The sequence below is a fragment of the Magallana gigas genome, chromosome 3 (genome assembly GCF_963853765.1).
Source record: "Magallana gigas chromosome 3, xbMagGiga1.1, whole genome shotgun sequence".
NCBI classification, from domain to species: Eukaryota; Metazoa; Mollusca; class Bivalvia; order Ostreida; family Ostreidae; genus Magallana; species Magallana gigas.
In genome coordinates, this window is record NC_088855.1 from 13,628,467 (window position 1) to 13,649,817 (window position 21,351).

Here is a 21,351-nt window from a genome sequence, read left to right on the forward strand (position 1 = left end):
TATTAACACATACAGACACACAGATAAATGCCAATTTGTCATATTGTTTTTGAGAATACTGCCGCCAAAACGCACAGGCCAAATCTTGAAACGAGATCAGAAAGTGGTCGCAAGAAAGAAGCGCGATACTTTCGAACTCCGCGGCCACTGGCCAGGGATCAAAAAAGCCTATCAGAATGTAACTGGACAGGGATGATTGATACATGATAAAGCCCCCAAAACAACGAGTTGAGGGCTCGTAATTCTTAACACAGCATTCATCTGGAACTTGTCTCGAAACGATTCGCGCTTATATATAACTATAGTGTAACATATGCAATGACCATTTCTTTAATTCGATTTCAGCGAGCCTAAAGTAATGCACTGATGCGAGAAATAGTGATTTTGTTATTTTTATTCAAAAAAGTGTTTTCCTGGGGGACAATGATACAGTGATTCGTTCATTCGTTCGAAAAATGTCCAGTGCTGGGCGTCCGAGTTTTTCGGAGTTAATGCAACCCAGGTTTTCAATTCATGTTCCAGAAAAGATTCAGGTAAGACTTTCAAAAGAATAAAAAAAAACCAAAATTTTCATCAATCAACTAAGAAACAAAATAAAACAAAATCTATCAATGTGTGTCGGCGACTCCAACGAACCAAAACAATGCTTGCAATTTCAGTCTATTCCTATGACAACAATAACATTTTTTTTTCGACCGAAAATCGATTTTTTGGTATGGTATTAATTTCGCGTTTCGATAATATTATGCACCCAGTAACGGTTCTATCATTGAGGACAGGGTCCACTTAGGACTCACAAATGACGAAACTGACTGATGGAGTGTGGAGGGCTGGCGTTTATTTGTTTTGTTTTTACACTTGAAATCCCACGACGATTCATTCATCACACCAAATTAATTGATTTTGTTTGTAGATGGTAATTTAGTGTGTTTCCGTTGTATGATATGTATTTACTATGAATTATGTTTTAATTTGCTAATGTTTTGCAAGTCGTTTATTGAATTTTCGTCTCCCTCGCTTGTTTTGTGTGCAAAGACCTTTTTATTCGCTCTGTGAATAATAGCTGCAAAACTGTAGCTTTTCCGAAAATTAAGGTTGACAATTCGCCTAGCACTGTTCCATACTTTCAAATTAAAACAAAAAAAAGTGCCAAATTCGGCAAACTTTTTTTGTTAACAAAAATTTGTATGTTTCAAGTTTGTACAGACGTTAATGTTTTGTCTATGAGTTACATGTATATGTGTTATTCTGAAGAAAATTAAAACAAACTTCATGGATATCATAAACATCATAAACATACATTTAAATAATAGCTCAATACTTTGATAAATTTGTGTGATGAATTACCTCAGAAGAAAAAAAAAATAAATATCCGAAATATCCGAAATCGATCCGAGTGTCTTTAAATTGGAGGAGTACAAAAATTCAAGCATGATTTATTCTAGCAATTAGACAGTAAAGTCGATGATTCAGAAACTAATATTTTAAAATATCTTTATACTTGTATTTGTTCATGGCAAAATGTGTTAGTTTCTGAACTTAAACAAATTCTCCAATTCGTTATAAGCATCTTTATTGACGATTTTGACGAATAATATTGGGGATTTCTTAACAACGGAGGGATCCGCTAATGATTGAATTGCCTTTTCGGACCGCCGTGCTCACGTCTCTTTAGTTCGATTTCCTTTGATTATCTTTACACATAGGGTAACAGCTGTGCACCTAAACCTGCTATGTCTCTCCATTCTGTTACTGCACCAGACACTGCAACAAATTACAAATGTACTTCATGCATCTTTCGACTTATTTTATACATGCACAATGCGCTTGTATCAAGGAAACTCAAAACAAGATGTAACAGTGACAACTTCATTATTGAGAAGGAATATCACCAAACTTCTCGCAGAGAGATAACTTTACTTTGTCTCGGGTGTTGATACATAATTATATAATATTATGTATCTATTATTTCTAAGTAATTCCTAATACTCGCTTGAGTCTGTGCCAAAACAACCAAGTGCAGCAATAACCATATGCAATGAATTGTTTTATGAACGCTAACAGTCTTTGATTAATGGCAACATTATACTTGAATGCTGGGTATGGAATTAAAACATTAATTATCGATTGAAAATTAATTGAAAATTAATGTTTTAATTTCATACCCAGCATTCGATATACGTGCTTTTCCTCATTTTTAAGAATACAAACGCAATCAAAAAACCTTGCGAGGTTTTTTGATTGCGTTTGTATTCTTAAAAATGAGGAAAAGCACGTATATCGAAGTATGATATCAAAATTTACTTTAAACTTTTGGATTTGTCAAACAAGAATATTTGTATTGTCTATGATATACAGAAGACACTGAATCCATAAACTGACACCTTTTGTTGCGAATGAATAAAATGTCCATAGGTTTCGATGATGAATAAGTGACATTGACATTCGAATATCATCAATGTTTATTTTTATAAACAATATCTGATTGGTTAGTGAGAAACAAATATGACCCTATCAGATCATTCAGCCTTCCAGCTCAGATATATCATAGAAAGTTCTAGGAGATTACAGTCTTGCTTGAGCTGCACAGAAGAATAAAATTGCTGATATTGTTAGTTAGTAGAGAGGTAACAAACAAGCCACCAACCTTGAGACAAATGTCGAAGGCCATTGGATATGTTTTGGTGTAGTATTTAGCACGACATGTAATAGTTGGCCTACTACATGCGGTTTATGCCTTTTTTCGTTCTTAAAACATAAGGACGCGTTTTCAAGTTTTTCTAAGCCACAGAAAACCAAATCGGTATGAATGTCTTCCTGCTCAGCACTAAACTACATAATGCAAGTTTCGTAATCATTAAAAACTAGTGTGATTAATCACTCTGTCTAATTTGGGTGTACTACATATATAATTAAAGTTTTGGTTCTATCTAACTAGTCAGTATGATAAAAATGCAAGAAGAGAAATGATAAGTGTTGAAAGCAGTAGTAAAGGATGTTCTGAAACATTATTTTCCACACACTTAACGCAGAAAAGACCAAAACCAAAGAAAAAGGTCTTAAAAGTTACTCTAAAAACTGCAGTACCCTAAATGTGTTTTTACATATTCATGTACATGTACTTCTTTCTTTCAAATATTTACGCCATAATATAATGGATTTTACAAATAAATCATTGCAAAAAAAAAATGAATTAATATATACATGTATGTTTTTACAGAGCAAACTTTTCCGAGAACTAAATTAATCAATTTGTAACGCCTGTGATTTCACCTCTTATTAGGATTCTTCTTCGGCATTGCATTCGCAAAAATTAACAAATTTTAATATTTTTTTACGCAAAGCGAAAATAAAACCAGAGTAAGTGGACGTTTTAAAAATCCATTTGAAGTTTATGTGAGTAAACGATGTGTATATGAATTTAGAGGGAATCAATTTATTATAGCAATCCAAGATGAGATTTTCCTTGGTTTTGTATTTCTTGACGCGTGTACTTTTAATTTTTGTTATACCAACAACATTATTTTAATAGCTTAGAATATTTTATCTTTTGGTGTTAAATAATGAAAGTAAAAGAGAATTTAATTGTATTGAAAAATCGGACCAAGCAGCTTAGATGATTTCAAAATCGATGACTTTTGAGAAAGAATTTTCCTGGTAGTATTCCTCAATAAAAATATAATTGTTACACGGCACAAAAAATTGAAAGTTAATATTGAAAAGTCAATATATAGATTTGAAGGGACGAAAGTCATTGTTCTTCGAAGTACCCCATTTTAATTTGTTCTCAAACTGGAAAACCTTTGTTTTTGTCAGGCTTGGATTTAATACTAAGTCTTGCATGAAAACATTCTCAGTGCTTTAATGTGTTCCTTTTGTACCGAATATTCGTAACGTTGCGTGTTGATTATGTTGGCTTTCAAAACGGTAACTTAGAATTGAACCAAATGTCCTTTAACTTTTCTCAAGTGTAACGTAACTTTCTGTTACTAATTATTATCAATTGTTCATATAAAATCAGAGTTGTGAAGGTGATACATGTATATCCTTTGTAAAAGCTAGCAGTAAAAATAATATGGAGTGTACAATCCTGCTTGTTTGCTGGCATTGTATTCATACTTAGTGCCTCTGATTGTTCAGGTGAGCACGATTCAAAACTTCGTTCATTGGCACAGGGCCACTTCCTCTTTGGAAGCAGTACATCTATTTTTTTCTGAAAAGTTTGGTAAGAGACATCCGAACAATTGAATTAAGATTTCTATGACTTGAATTTCTCCTTTTTGGAAAGCCTTATGGAAAAAATTAACTGAATCACCAAAGTCAAATGTTTTCCATTGTACAGCAAAACCGTATTTGTTCCGACTCTTTCCTACGCGCGACGACGACATTCGATCAGGAACCGAAAAAAAATGAAAATAAAAACAAGATGAAGTTAGTCACGCATAGTTAAATACGTTATCATAGATTGTTTACTTCCCTGTCTTGTGTAATAGAATTACGATAATTCTTTACAGCCTCAGAAACAAATTCTTTTTAGTTATGGAGTTATTAATGATTATAATGAGGCACTTGACGCCCGCTGATCCTACCTTAGGTTTCTCCTCGGATAATCACCCAGAAGAGAGTAATAACAAGCCCCGGCATTAAGGTATCCCCCTCTTTCGATGTCTTGATCCTTGACATGTGTTGTTTTCCTATTGCCCTTGTTTTCAAGAATGGTCAGGTGTGCGTTTTTCGGGTAATGTCTTAACTGAGAAGTACAATAGTAATTCTTGTTAAAAGTTGAAGTATGATAATGACTTAGACCTTCAAAAGCGCAAGATTAAGTAGGTACATGTATGTGTATTTTGGCGGCTGTTTTTATTTTATTGGTAGACAGTTGATCAAAGATATGTCTTGGTATCACTTTTCAGATAAATGCAATTGATGTCTCACGTGATGAATTTATCATTGCGTCATATATTATTAGATGTCGTAAATACAGAATTCACGGTATCTATCACTTTATGGCCAGTTTGGGAATTAAATCCGTTCTGCTATATCGCAGTAATTGCATTGGATTAATCCATTACAAACGCAACTTCAAAAACTATTGTATGTTGCTCCCAGCCTCGATGATTAGGGATAAAGGCTATGGTATATTTTAATGAGATACCGCAAGGACTGGTTGGTCCAAAGAGCGTCCGCGCAGGCTGGCAGTATCTGTATGATATTAAAAACAGGACAAACAACATCTCGCATTCTGATGACGCGCTCCCACCAGAAATCTCCTGCCCGGGCCACTAACTCATTGAAGGGATATGTTCTAAATGTAATTATCTATGTCTGCCGCAGCCTAATGAAGATTTGCTCAGAGGTTGAATTTGTGTGGCATCCTTGAAGCTCTATTGCATATATCTTTGGTATACATCAAAAGTAGGTACCATTTAGGAGATGCGATGGAAGACGCTTGACATATTTTCGCGGATATTGTTGTCAAGAGGGTTAAAACGTTAGATATCGACATATCACGCACATTCTATCGACGGTGTCAGGACTTTGCACATCTGAGTTTACATAAACAACTTATCCTTGTCTAGAGTTAGGAGCGTTTGGATTTGAAATTATGCGTTACTCATTTGACGGAAGTAAGTTTTTTTGTCATCAGTCTCCATATTAAATACCATGATTGTACAACTAACACTCTTTGTTGAGAATTCAAATTCCAAGTGATGGTGTTGGCCGATCTTGTTTTCAATTTTTAAAACACAACTTTGGAAAATTATGAAGTTCTCAATAAAGTGAAGCCAAATAGTTACATGGTGTTCAGGACATGGATTTACCACTAGAAATACGAGTTCATGACGAGAATGGCGACAGTTGCCTGGACAGCGACGATGATCTCGTTGGATGTGAGGTTCACGGCCAACTGAAGTTGTACCACAAAATGTTGCGGCAACTTCACACCGAGGTAAGAGATCAAGAAGAGGCACTCTTTAAGCTTTCTGAAATAATAAACGAAGACAAGATGTTCAACGTCAGGAACCAATTGTAAATATTATATTTATTAAGATGAAATAGAGGATTTTTAAGATAAAAAAAAACAAAAGAATTTGAAACCGTGGCCTAATAGGACAAGTGAACGAATACTTACTAAAAGTAAAACAAACATTTGCAAATGTCATTGAATAATTAAGAAACAGGTATTTGTTGAATGTTCCTTTGTAAAATGTAGAAGTTAGGGTTATCCGTTGCACGTAACGTATTCAAACTGTTGCAGGAACTTCGTGGAGCGCATCTTTTACAATGATTTGCTTCTCAGTTTCGGGATCTGTTTTCAAAATAAAGTTTTTTCTGAAAATAAGAATAACAAACTCATACAAAAAACATTGTTTCACTAGTTTAATTTGATTTACTTGATTTTTTCGAAGTTTTTTTTTCATCAATTATAAATTGCGTTAAAGTTATAATTTACACTCAAAAAATGATTTTAATGTCCAAGCTTTGAACTGAAAGGAAATATATATTTTTTATTAGAAATGAGTGTAGGTAAATCATTAGCAAAGAAAATTGGACCAACAATCTCTATTTTTGCAACCTGCTCCCAAAGCAAGGCGAAGCTAAGATAGATAACTTCCGGTAATATGTATGTAACTGTTACGGTTATCTGTAGCAACTGTTACATGTAATAAGATCAATAATTGCAAAGGGTTGTATAAAAACCAGACTAGTTGTACAACTGTATTTACTATACGTCATGTAACTGTACATGTCAATTATGAGACTAACGAGAACAAAATACACAATTACTGTTGTGCGATCGTTATCAAGTTAACCTTATTGTCAGAATAAATAAACTAAAGATGAGCCTACGTGCATATTATTTTCAGTGCAATGTACATGTAGTCACAGGGGTCGGAAACCATGTCGAGGTCGAATTAACCTCCAAATTTATGGTGGAATATTAATATATTTGTTGACGATTTAATTTGCGACTCTAAAAATGCTTACATGCTGATCTCCTAGCATTTTAGAAGAGGGATAACTCCTATCAATATAGTTAATGTTACTATCATATAAGGTGAACTACATATGTACCTACAACCTATGACATGTAATCATATAAATGCAATAAAGTATTTTATATACACGTGTTGAATACATCAAATAAATGTTTGTTATACGAATAATCTTTAAATCTACTGCAACACCTTTTTTCATTTGTTTTTGGTTTGCCAAATTGAAAAGTCATGCACAGCTGTTCAAATTTAATTATAATCATATCCGAAACAATAAATAGTTATATCTTTGAATTCTAGGTACACTCCATTTATTTATATTATAATATTTATCTGTTGAAAACAAACGTGCGTTTACCAAACCATAGGTACATGTATATATCTGAAAATGCGGAATGCGTTATTTGTCATATTTTTTTAAGCTATAATATGGTGTACAAATATTAAAAAACTATTTTAATTTCCCTTTCAACAAGACTTGTCAGAGGAAAATATGATAGGATCTTGACTAATGTTTGAATTGGAGCCTTTGGAACTTACTCTAATCGTTACTGATACGAGATCATCTGTAATACAAAAGTGTACGATAATGAAAACAATATTTATTTTAATCTCAGACTGGTTTGAACATATTTTGTTGTTTGATGGTGATACATAAACGATTAGACCCAATTTCTGAAAACTTAAACTATTTATTTATGTCTCAATAATAATGATACAATTCTTTTTAATTACATGCCTGTATGATTGTTGAAGCCATATACTCTACCTGTTATAATTATCTTTGCTTTTTTATCGTTATAATAACCACTGAAAACAAGAGGCCCAGGGGCCACATCGCTCACCTGAGCAACAATTGCCTTAATTCTGATCAAATTAGCATTACAGTATCAAAATATCTTGACAACTAAGTACAGTAGATCTTGCTAAAAAAATTGAAAATCTGCCAATTTTTATCCACCTCTTTCTTTTGGTAAATACCAAGCCCCTTTTCTTGTTGTACCTGTAAGATGATTTTTCTCTTTTCCTATATACCCCCCCCCCCATTTTGTTGCCCCACTTTTCTCTAGGGTATCATGGTTTCACCAAACTTATATCTGCATAACCTGTGCTTTCACACTAAGTACTGAGTTTTGGACCGAAAAACTTTCCCAGAATATTTTTAAAGATTTTCTCTATATATGTAAAAATTCAAACTGCCATCACGGCCCCGCCCTACCACTAGGGACTCTGATTTTGAATTTACAATACCCGAGGATGCCTCTACACAAGTTAAAGCTTTTCTGGCCAAATGGTCTTTAAAAAGAAGATTTTTAAAGATTTTCTCTATATATACCTATGTAAAAATTCATCCCCCACTGTGGCCTCACCATACCACTGGACTATTATTTTAACAAACTTGAATCTATACGATTTGGAAATGCTTCCACTCAGATTTGGGCTTTCCTGGCCTAATAGTTTTGAGAAGAAGATTTTTTTTAGAGATTTTCTCTATGTATAAAAATATATCCCCCATTGTGGCCCCGCCCTACCCTCAGGGACCATGATTTGAATAAACTTGAATCTACATTATCTGAGGATGGTTACCCGCCAATTTGAGCTTTCTTGGTCATATAGTTTTTGAGAAGAAGATTTTTAAAGATTTTCTCTATATATTCCTATGTAAAACTTGATCCCCCAATTGTGGCCCCACCTTACCCCCAGGGACCATGATTTGAACAAACTTGAATCTACACTACCTGAGGATGCTTCCATTCAAATTTGAGCTTTCTGGCCTAATAGTTTTTGAGAAGAAGATTTTCTCTATATATTCCTATGTAAAACTTGATCCCCCCGTTGTGGCCCCGCCCTACCCCAAGGGACTATGATTTGAACAAACTTGAATCTACACTACCTGAAGATGATTCCATTATAATTTGATCTTTTCTGGCCTAATTGTTTTTGAGAAGAAGATTTTTATAGATTTTCTCTATATATTCCAATGTAAAACTTGATCCCCCCATTTTTGCCCCACCCTACCCCCGGGCACCATGATTTGAATGAGCTTGAATCTACACTACCTGAAGATGATTCCATTATAATTTGAGCTTTTCTGGCCTAATAGTTTTTGAGAAGAAGATTTTTAAAGATTTTCTCTATATATTGCTATGTAAAAATTCATCCCCCTATTGTGGCCCCACCCTACCCCCCGGGGGCCATGATTTGAACAAACTTGAATCTACACTATCTGAGGATGCTTCCACTCAAATTTGAGCTTTCCTGGCCTAATAGTTTTTGAGAAGAAGATTTTTAAAGATTTCTTTATATATTCCTATGTAAAACTTAATCCCCCAATTGTGGCCCCACCCTACCCCCGGGGACCATGATTTGAACAAATTTGAATCTACACTACCTGTGGATGCTTCCACTCAAATTTGAGCTTTCCTGGCCTAATAGTTTTAGGGAAGAAGATTTTTAAAGATTTCTTTATATATTCCTATGTAATACTTAATCCCCCAATTGTGACCCCACCCTACCCCCGGGGACTATGATTTGAACAAACTTGAATCTACACTTCCTGAGGATGCTTCCATTTAAATTTGAGCTTTTCTGGCCTAATAGTTTTTGAGAAGAAGATTTTTAAAGATTTTCTCTATATATTCCTATGTAAAACTTGATCCCCTTCTTGTGGCCCCTCCCTACCCCCGGGGACCATGATTTGAACAAACTTGAATCTACACTACCTGAGGATGCCTCCACACAAGTTTTAGCTTTTCAGGCCAAATAGTTTTTGAGAAGAAGATTTTTGAAAAATACCAACAAATTTTCAATAATTCTCAATTATCTCCCCTTTAAAGAGGGCGTGGCCCTTCATTTGAACAAACTTGAATCCCCTTCACCTAGTGGTGCTTTGTGCCAAATTTAGTTGAAATCTGCCCTGTGGTTCTTGAGAAGAAGATGAAAATGTGAAAAGTTAACGACGACGACAACGACTACGACAACGACTACGACAACGACAACGACAGACAACGGACAAATTGTGATCAGAAAAGCTCACTTGAGCCTTTGGCTCAGGTGAGCTAAAAATGCTTGGATGAGAGTTCTCTTATTAATTACAAATCAAGGTGTCGTTCTAATAGAGAACAAAAAAAACATCAAAGACTAGCATGCCTCGTTGCACTCGCGCGTGTGTACCCTACACTCATCATTAGAGCAGTTACACGGGGTAATGGTCGTACGAAAATAATGTTTTTAGTTATTGTTGCAATCAATGTTTCTGTATCTTGGCTCTCTCGACTTGTGGTCGTTATTTCTGTTGTTTTGTTGTTGGAGTGAGTGTCTTGTGTTGTGTTGCTCAAACATCATTGTCGTCTTTTTGTTTTTAACTCGACAGAAGTTATATGTTGACTATGTTTTCTTGAGACTGAGATTCTTTCACTATGCGAACAGAGAGTTATCTTTTAACATTGTCCACAAGCAATGACCCCGAGGTCGAGGTAAGTACATGCGGTGCATGGCAACATCTTGCAGTTTATGAGTGCAAAACAAACGATGGATTTATCGTATTTCTTCCTAAAACAAAGGATTGTTAGTCAAAAATGTTATAAAGCTGTCAACTTCTTTATCACAATTTTATTTACGTCTATGATAACTTTTTAATGACAAAAACGATATAACCACACGTTAATTTTATTATACGTACAGAATTTACTTTAGTTTAATTTTTTTTCATAACTGCAAACTAAAAATGGTTCACATGTTTGGATCAATTTTTATATGTTGCTTGAAGACTCCCGAGATCTAGTCGAAATGTACAATTACCACTACGTACACTCCAGACTAGGATTGTTGGTGCCCCTTTATTTCATAGTTTTTATTATATGTAGTAAACAACAAGTACTAATTTCTGTTTCACGATTTTATGATTTATCTTCGACTTACAAAGATTAGAATTGATTAAATTTGCCCAAAATACGTTTTTACTCATCAAGTGAATGATGCATCATTTTGAGTAATAAAATATCAGCATCGACGTAAATACAGGAATCAACATGCTTTGCAACAATATCATGTACGAAAATTGGCGAGCAGTGGTAAAATATAAGGGAAAGCTGTTCTGTAATCAAAACATAGGTAAAGTTGAGTATTTGAATACCCAAAACACCTGAAAACAAAAAAAGAGTGAAATTGGTTATTTTATATATGACGATTTGCTTTATTAGCGGTAAAATAGGTCACTAGGCCAATATTATGCTTATTAGTTATTGAATAAATTGTTGGTCACATGACATGTTAATGCAGTTATTTGTGTCAAATAGGCTGTAGATAATGCTTTTTTGACCTTTTACCGAATTCAAAAGTCAGAACATAAAGGTAAATGTGTATTGCATGGAACGAATGCCTGCCAAGCACTTAAGACACAGTACTGTTCGCTTCATCATATGTTCTCTCATTAGGGAATATCATACTTGGGATAATGAAAAAAAAGTGTATTTCAGATATATTTCAATTCTTTCTTTGTTTTAACTTTGCAACAAATAAAACTTTATTTATTGACTTGATTTATAGAATCTCACAATTATATCTGTATTTGTAACTTGGATCCTTTTGTCAATTAATGTGCTTTAAAAACTCTGACAATGTACGCTAATATTAGAATAGACATCGCAAAAAAGTCGGACCTTGAAATAGTCAATAGAATTATCTTAACTGCACGATCGTTTATTATACATTATTGTCTTCTTACTGTTTACAGCTATACGCCAGCATTTGTAGTATTTCAATGAGAATTGCTACATCTGCGACACTAACAGAGTTGTGATGATGAAATAATTTATCTTGAGATAACGCAAAAAACATATCTGCAATTAGTTAAAACAGATAAATCGATAGATAAAGTGCCACGCAGTCTATGAGAAGGGATTACTGACTCCTTGCTATCATGCATGCTCGGCCATCATCTCTCTCTATCCCGCCATATGATCGCATATAACTATAAACCAACACAGCTGTAGAAGGTTTCAGACCCACATAACTTAGTTCATAGTTCTATTGCTACATTATGCTATTGACTGTTAATTATGAATAAGCTAGTTGTTACTTCATTTTTTTGCATTTTGAGGTAACCAGGCATCTTATCACTAGCGCCGTTCATCTGCATCTAGAAAACGTTTGTCATTTGTAATTACTTGCTTTCCGGAATCTGTCAATTTTTTGTGAACGCCCGTGGTTTCTTATTTGCATTGCTACCATTATTTTTCGATTTAGTGGTATCTTAAAAGACACACACGGCTCTCTTTGTTTATTTTTTATTTGAATTTTGTTAATATTTATAGATTTTCTTTGGCCTATTTTTCAGCATTATATTTCAACCTATTGTGATCCCCGTAAAATGCACGTGTTCTTTTTGGTTTTTCTATGACTTCCTAAATTTATGTACACGTAAGTTCATAGATGCGAGGCAAGGTTTTATCCGAATAAAAACTATCGACAAAAACGCTGGACGTTCGCAACTCAAGAGATGCTATAAAAGTATCAAAATTAAGTCCGATTTTTTTACTTTTGTCTGCCGGTACAACAATGTCATAATGGTCTGGCCAATTGAAAAAAAACCTAAACATTTTGTAGACATGATACGGTTTTCCGTGTCTTTCACGCGCCGTTTTAACACATGGTAATGTGGTATTCTTTCATTGCAGTAACCCTTGAATGTCGATACATTCAGAATTTTTAGTATACTGATAGTATACCAAAAAGAATGAAAGTTTAAAGACATTGCAACAGCTATGGCTGTTGATTTGTTTTGTGTAAATTTTAACAATTGTAATGATCGATTGTATTGAACACAATTTTTTCGGGAGTTTTAATTTTTATATTGCTTTCAATTAAAATTTGGCAATCCCGGTGCACTGCGCGCAGAAGTTATCAAAAGTATGAAAAGCCGCAGGGGATCCTTGAGACAGCAAACTTGAGAGAGAATGAGAGTTCAAGCAATTTTTCAAGATAAAGTTTTTCAATTGCTAAACTATGCTTCTTCTAGGCATCTTGAATTTCTACTGAGAGTATTCAACGATGGCATAAATTTTGCAATATGACAATGTATTTCTACTCCCCATGACAACATAAAACAAATAAATTTGATAGATATTTGTTTGAGCTGCAATTAGCGAGGACATAGATAAACAAAACATACTGCGGTTTCCGGAATTCTTTAATTCAAAACAGATTTGTGCATTAGGAGTTTTATAATTTTTCTAATCCCTTATTCTTGATATCATTTTAATAAAGAAGATTTATTGTATTTGTCCGCAAACTGGAATATGTTGATCTATTGTAATATGACGTAACCTTTATAACATTATTGGATTTCGGTTGCTCCCCTTTGTAAGCATTCCTCCAACGTTCTTCGTGAATCAAAGATCCGAGATTTTGGATTACAATGGCGTTTCAAAGCGGGAAGCTTCGGCTTTCAGGGCCAGAATACATTATATGTGTGGGCCGAACTTCTGGGACTTTGATTCCCCAACGAGAACTTTGTCTGATGTTTGGTGGGTGTGCTTGCCGACTATCAGAGAGGACTCAGCATTCCTCGCTCAGCGCTAATGTTTAGGTCTTCTCTGATTGTCGATTTAATTGCAACATTAAAGATCGGTGATTATGACTAGAGTTTATTAACATGCTACGATAAAAATCTACCAATTTCTTTCCTTGATTTCTTATCTTAAAAATCTTGGTTAAAAGGTTATCTAAAAATTGTTTCATATTTATAGGTTTTTTCGAACCCTGTTTGCATTTAGTTAATCGGTAATTTTTTCGGTAGCTGTCTTATCTTAAATTGCTAAAATGATAAGCATGTTAATTAATTTAAAATACCTTATTTTGTCAGACATGGATTTGCTTTATGGATAGACAAACGAATATTCTTTCTTCTTTGATAAAGTACAAAACAAGTAAAAAATAAATATGGTTAATGAGTTTTGAAGCTATTATAAAAACATGATGTTGTTAAAAATTTTAAAAACAATGATGCTTTTAAACAACTGTCACACCTCTGAACATGCTTATAACATCGAACTATGCAAAACAAAACAATCTATGAAATCACCATCAAATCCATGAAGATTAATTCAAACCAAAATATAGAAAAACCTGATAACAGGATCAAAGATAGAGTGTCATAAAGTGTTTGAACAACATATGAAGACATCAAAAATAAACATAGTATGTGTAAAGAGGCGTGAACGCAAAGCACCGTATAATCCTTACCCAAACGCTGTAGCGGTGGCACGTGGGGCGAGACTCGGTCGTCTTCTTAAAGCGCGAGGCGGGATTATCGACGTCATATTTATAACAAAGTTACCGCCCGTTACAACACTATGCACAAATGGATTTGTATCCGAAGCACAAGTATTCAAAGTTTCAATTCTTGGACAGTGATATTTTCATAAAGTTTCATCTTGTTGTGATCTAATTGTTTCTATTTTATGAAATATATATATTGTGTCTCTGGAAATATCTAATTTGTGGAATGATACCAATTGCATTGGAATAATAACGTTCGTTTGAAAATCAGAGGAATAATGAATAACCAATACCTTTTTATTGAAGGTAAATTTTAAAATAATTTTGAAGGGGTTTACAGTTATTGAATATTGAACCAATAATGTTTCAATCTCTGTGACTCTTATCATAATATACAGTACATTGTTTAAAAATTTTTCGTTAAAATTTGTTTATTGGCATTTACAAGGCATTTTTTTAAAAAATATGAGTGTTCGTTCTGCTATAATGATTTATACAATGTAGATGGCGATGATGATTAAAATTCGTATTGAAATGTGAAGTATCCTAAACGTTCATTAGTTTAACATTGGCATTTCATTATTTTAGTTTTCTACAGTTGATTCGTAATATTCTTGACATAAAAGCAAAGCTTTATCATTTTGATTCCCTTAGAGAGGTCTTTTGGTCGGACACGGCAATAACGGGGCCATCAACTTGTGTTTTACAATTATACCAATTTTTTTATCAGCTCAAAGGTTGAAATACAATTGTTGCCACCTTAATAAACTACAACTGTTAAAGTATGCAAATACAACAATTGATGGCAGTAGCAACGTCAAAATTTATTTGTAATCGTCACGCCAAATGGGTGTTTATGAAAAACCATGCAATGCTGACCAAAAAAGTTAAGCTAGATAAATATCATTGTTATAAAATCAAATATATTTTAAACATGCCTATTTTGCACTGAAATTGTCTTAGATGCATGTATGATTCTGGCGAAAAAAATGTTTTGTTACAACTTAAACCTGACAGGTAAAAAATTTTAATAAACTTTGCAGATATCTTTCTCAATGTTATAAAAATTTTGGCTGTTGGAGATTATGAATGTAAGGTGGGGATTTTTATCTATAACTGATGCAGATGAAAAGCGGTCTTTGATTTGCCAACATGTAACATTTTGAGCTATTAGATAATTATCTTGTTTTCTGTTAACAGAATCAAACAACAGCTGATTTTTTGAGGTCCTATACTAATTGGTGAAAACAAAGTGAAAATCGGTCTAGAATATAGATTAACTACCATTTTGCCTTCCAAATCTTGCATACCAAAAAATACCTTAGTTCTAGCTTATTTCACTACACCTAATTGAAACCAACTTTCTTCCAACTTTTTTTTTTGGTCTTCATACGCATATTTTTCCGGACATCAATACGTTTCATTTCTTTTACTACTTTGGTGGTACTCTTTTGTACTTTTCTTGCACTTTCTATATTTAAAAGTTGATAACCAGAGAAATATATTATTCTTTATTAGCAAGTGCAATATGATTGGAATTTATTTTAAATGTACTCTAGAACTTGAGTCACAGCGGTCCATGAAATTGTAATCTCTTCAACCACGAGTTTCTTAATTTTTCTTATCGAAAACCTATCGAGTCAAGCCATTGTAAAAGTAAACAAATTTTTTTTAAAAAATCATTCTTGAACAGCAGTTATCAATAAATATTTAACAAAACAGCTATCGAAGAATTTTTCTTTGAGAATAATATTTACAGATTTGTGGTGTATGATTATAAAAAATGGTTGCCCACGATGATGGATGATACTTGTTCGTGCACTAATCATACCTGGCTTGTTCGTGCACTAATCATACATACCTGGTTTTTTGTGCACTAATCATACCTGTTGATTTTACAGCTTCATGGCTGCGGTGAGGAGCCGGGGATGGGCGAGTACCTGTGTATCGGGGACTACGTGTGCCTGTATTGTGAGGAGACAGAGGGCTACATTTACAGCTCACAGTCCAGGTATGAGTAAAAATACAGCTCACGAGTAAAAGAAGTAGCGTTAGAGTAATGTTTACAGCTCCAAGTCCAGGCGAGTCAACAAATTTTGAAAAAGGAGAGCTTTGTCTACAACTTATAGGTTAGATAAAAGATCAAAACTCTCCACACATAGAGCCAATTTAAAGCTTACAATCAGGTACACTGGGAGTATTAAACTAAGGAGACAAAGGGTAATGTTTACAGCTCAATGTCAAGGTAAGAGAAACAGGAGAAATTGGAGGATATTCCCGTTTACAGCTTTCAGTGCAGGTTTGTGTATATAGCAACCTATAAGGCTATGTTCACAGCTCACAGTCTGTAGGTCAATATTAGCTGCTAACAGTCCCGAAAGAAGTACATATATTTATATAAATCTTAATCAGTTCTGAGGAGAGGTAAAAAAAAACTTTGGCGACAGAGAATTATCTTCGCAGCTCACAGTGAGGTAAATTTAACAAACTCTGGAGACAGGGGGCTATTTTTAAAGCTTACAATCCAATTTAGATTGAACTGTTGTGCGGAGACAGAATTAAATCCTAGCCCACGGTCAAGAAAAAGTAAAAGTTTTAAAGAGGTATGGGACACTTCAATGTTGCGACGTATTATTAATCGAAATAAACAATAAAATCAAGTGTAATTTTATGAATAGTTTCTTTCCCAAAGTTGTAACTTACAGTATAGCGCAATGGGTTGGAGGGTTTATTACTAATCTGTAAATCCCGCTGGGAATTTCAATTTTTTTACCTTTCGAAATGATTTTCAAACGTATGTCTTGTTAAATATTGTAAAATTTGAAAATTCTAAATTGGTGAAAGTATATCAGTCATAACGTACTTTAATTCACGATATTCACAATATCTATTTTTTTTTAAAAGTTAAGTATAAAACATTTAATTATCAATCGAATTAAATGACAGTCATCAACATTGGATAGGTTCTTTGAAACAGTTATTTGCAGGTCAGAATGATATTTGAACAATCCAACAAGGTTGCACACTAACATAAAATATCGGAGAGTATGCTGTTGACTTTCGTAGCTTCTCGACCAAAAAAACAAAACACGTGTGCAAAGTATCCATAAAAACAGCATAGTCTCATTTTCTATTCTTTAGATTGAATCTATTTTCGAATTCTTAATGCATTACAAAGTGAGTTTGTGGGGAAAATCCTTGGTTAAAAAACTTAGTTCAAACGCATTAAAAATTCCACACAAAAAATTACATCGAATAAAAGCTGATATCTATAAAAATAACGACATTTTTATAGACCATGAAAACACTGAGAAACAGGATGGAAAATGGAGTGGTTTTCTCTGGCGGTAAGACAATGACCTGATGGAAGCGCCAGGTGAGGAGCACTGTGGTCAGGGATGAGTTCTCTGTATACACAGGGCTGAGGATGGCCATAGGAGACTCCACTTCAGAGTGCTCCAACGCTCCATTGTAAACACGCCTTTGGGCGCTGGGTGGTTTTTGCTTTGGATTGGTCTTAATGGTTAACAGGGGGTCGTGCGCTTGTAATCAAAAGTTTTTCCAGATGTAGATGGAACTTCTGTAAAACATAATTCATAAGAATAATCCAAGCTCTGATAACATGTCAAAACTAAGATATCCAAGACGTTTAAGAGGGCTCAATGGTCGTAGCCATTTTTTTTTAGACTATATTGGTTTCCTTTAGAAGAAGAGCTTTGTATAAAAATATAGAAAAACATTAAAGTTCTAAAGAAGATGGGTGGATAAGGCGTGTAAAATGCCCATACGCGGTCGGACAGGCTACTAAAAAATTAAAGTATCAACAAATCTTATGGGTTTTTTTTAAATCATTTAAAACAATATATATTTAACGAATCGTTGATTTGTAACCTGTAGGTATGTTCAATACTTGGAATATGTTAACTCAAACAGGCGTATACGTATCAAAACCTGCAAATATTGTCATTTTTTAGAACTTCAAGGCATTTTCTTTTATAGAGTGGGTCTGTACTCCATATTTTTCTCATAGTCTAAATAAGGTCTAATGGAAAACAAACCGATTTCAATCAACAAAAACGTGGAGAGATGACCCACTATACATTAAAAATATCATTTTGTATCCCAACAATTGAACGTATTGAAAAGATAATACAAGTCCGGTAATTCGTGACCTTAGTCACACATAATATTTAAAAAGCCGCCTTTGTTGTGTCTGAAATGGCTCAGTGGTTAGAGTACCTGGCATAAGCTAACCGTATATAGCTAGGGTTTTTATGTTACGGGTTCGATACCACCAAAATTTCCGACAATTTTTTTTTTCTTATTTTTTGTTAAATATATTAAAAACTGACTGTAGTTAGAAATTTTGATTTTACAAAGTTGTATTATAATATATTTGAATAGATTTAATTGGGGAAAATAAATTTAAAATTGTATTTCACTACTAAACCGAATGGGCATTTGCGCCATCTTATTCCCCCATCTTCTTTCTTTTCTAAGTAATGGCTAAAAATTCAGACCTAAAATTTTAACTTAAAGGTAAATCTGAAAGTTAATTTGTTGATCATCCGGCCTCCTCCTAAAGTAAGCGTACACCATGGACGTTCAAAACAATGCCAATCAGAACGGGCTCCTGATATTGAAAGGAAAAATTTACAGCATATCGCATTACTTAACGGAAAGCAATTTTGCAATTAATTCTGTATTTACGACGTATTAATTGATTATATTGATAGGTGCAACTTTTTCTCTTATCTTCAAAACTACGGTCAGGAGTTCGATTCAGATATAAAAAGTTCATCGGATCCATTTTGATGTCGAATTAACATTTATGACTGGAAATGGCAACTGCAGCCTGATACTTTGATTTATTTTTATCTCAGACCAATTCGTCTTAAAGATGTAGGAAATCAAGATCTTAAACTTTAGTTTCAACTTTCGGATTTTTAATGAGCATCAGAGAGTTTTCGGGGGGGGGGGGTTAAGGGTTTTTTGGGGTTTTTTTTTGCATATTGGTTTGAGAATTTCTGTAATTTAAAATCGCGGTGGTTTATTAAGGGACGGGGGAGGAGGTGAGAAAATATAATGAATAAAAAAGATATAAAATAAGGCCTCACACGTTGTGTTTATGATAACCGTCATTTTTTTATTATAAGTTTACATTTTCGTAATGCATTTGCATCAAGCCTCTTATAAACCTTAAATCTTTCTTACCAATTTACAATATTGCGTTTTTATCACAGAAAAAAAAATCTGAACTTGTTTTGCCATCAGTTGAGTAGAGAAATTTCATTTTGATTTCGAAGATAATGTAAAGTGGAGATAATATTGTAGCAAACATATAGGAACGTTGTTTCGAGTTAATGACTACACAGCTACTCTCTAGGTTACTTTGTTTTCTTTGATAATGTTCTCTTCTATGTATGTAATGAGTTAGCTTGACCTAGATATCAACTAATTATCAAATATTGTGTATATAAACCACTAGGTCACAGAAAGAATTTTTTATATAGTCTTTATGCTTTATATACAACACAGAGTTTAGTGCAACAATGAAATAGAATAATGATGTATATTAGTTTGTACGGCAAAAAGATAATAAGGATACACTTAGCTATGTTTTAAATCAGATCTCATTCAACCACTTTCTTAGCAGAGTAAAATATTTCATTTAGAATTTTTTTGAATTCTGTAAAGATGATCGGCGGGTCATTATTTCGAACTCCTACTGCGAAAAACCTAAGAAGATTATAATATAGGTAGCAAATGGCACTGGCCACTTTGAAGTGAAAGGGATGTGTCCATTGGATGTGACCTTATAAATTAATGTCCCGTGTCCCTGCATGCGTTAGCACAATAAAGAGCCCTTACTGCTAAATGACCTTGAGTACAGTGGATCGATCTTACTTAGTCTAGCATCTGGTGACGTTAACATTTAAGATGGTGAAATATTTTTGAACCGGATGTAAATCAACAATCAATCAATCAATCAATCAATCAAAACTGGGAAGACGTCTACTAAGCAGAAAACATCATCAATAATCGGTCATGTGAATCAACAATTCATACACGTATCTATGTCAACTGTAACATAAAATTAATTTGTTACGGCATACATATACGTTACTTTGATGAAACCCATTCTTTAAAATTAGTGAAACCATGCTTTTGATACAGATACAGAAATTAACACATTAAGCTGGTATTCAAACGAGACTTGTGCCCAAAGAGTGAGCTAGAGTAGAGACCGGGATGTCCTACATATTCCATATTTTATTAATCAGAGGGTAACATTAACACATAAGTAATTGAATGTAAAACAGACCATTAACACATGCAGACATCAGCAAGGAATGAAACTCCGTGCTCTTAAAAATAACACTTGCATTGCGTTACTTTGCAAGACAAGTGTTGGGGTACTTTTAACAGATGAGAGACATGTGTTTTTATAGCTATATGTATGAGCTGTCGCAGAGTGTTTTTGACCTAATTAATCTTAATCAGAAACATGTTTAATTACCTTTAGAACGAAATCAAAACGTTTAGGTGTAATCACTATGACGTCTGCATATTAAAACATGGAAATGAAAAGTGATTGTTGAATTATTTTGCATTTATGATTTAATAAGATTTGGTGTATACATTCGTAATTTTTTCTTTGTTTCAAATGCTCGAGCTTCTAAATCATTTTTCAAAAATAAAGCATGGTTTATGATTTATTCTAATTTGCAATCATTAAGAACAGGTTTAGTTTCAACTTGTTTTTCAAGGTCTTCTACATTAACTTCAACAATAACACTCCCAAGCGTCAAGCTGAATCGGTAATCAAACGCTTATGTGACTCGACAACACAAACAGGCAGTTAATTATTACTTGATCATAAGATGCTCTTGGGTATCAGATAATTGTTCTCTACTAATAGCATTAAGAGTCTGTAAAGGGTTTTCAACAACTTGTTCATTACATTATTCCTCAGAACTTCAGACGAACGATAAACCGACGAATCTGAAATTAGCGTAGAGTTGCAAAAACCATGTAGAAGCCTTGATGCGTCGATTAAGGATTTTGTTTA

At 33.8% G+C, this 21,351-nt stretch overlaps 1 protein-coding gene across 9 annotated transcripts in view; it reads left to right on the forward strand.

The window, feature by feature from the left end:
• The window catches only part of LOC105331933 (inositol 1,4,5-trisphosphate-gated calcium channel ITPR1), a 64,694-nt gene that overhangs the window by 18,035 nt on the left and 25,308 nt on the right, over nucleotides 1-21,351 (forward strand). For 2 of the 9 annotated variants that reach the window (XM_020068787.3, XM_011434328.4), the window contains exons 1-2: nucleotides 5,071-5,950; nucleotides 16,181-16,290. In XM_020068787.3, coding sequence (XP_019924346.3) covers nucleotides 5,813-5,950; nucleotides 16,181-16,290 — 248 coding nt within the window. In that variant the 5' untranslated portion in view covers nucleotides 5,071-5,812. Of the gene's footprint in view, nucleotides 1-376; nucleotides 534-5,066; nucleotides 5,951-10,314; nucleotides 10,475-14,430; nucleotides 14,586-16,180; nucleotides 16,291-21,351 lie in introns of those variants that run through there. The other 7 variants (XM_066078550.1, XM_020068788.3, XM_066078551.1 and 4 more) reach the window with 6 other exon arrangements.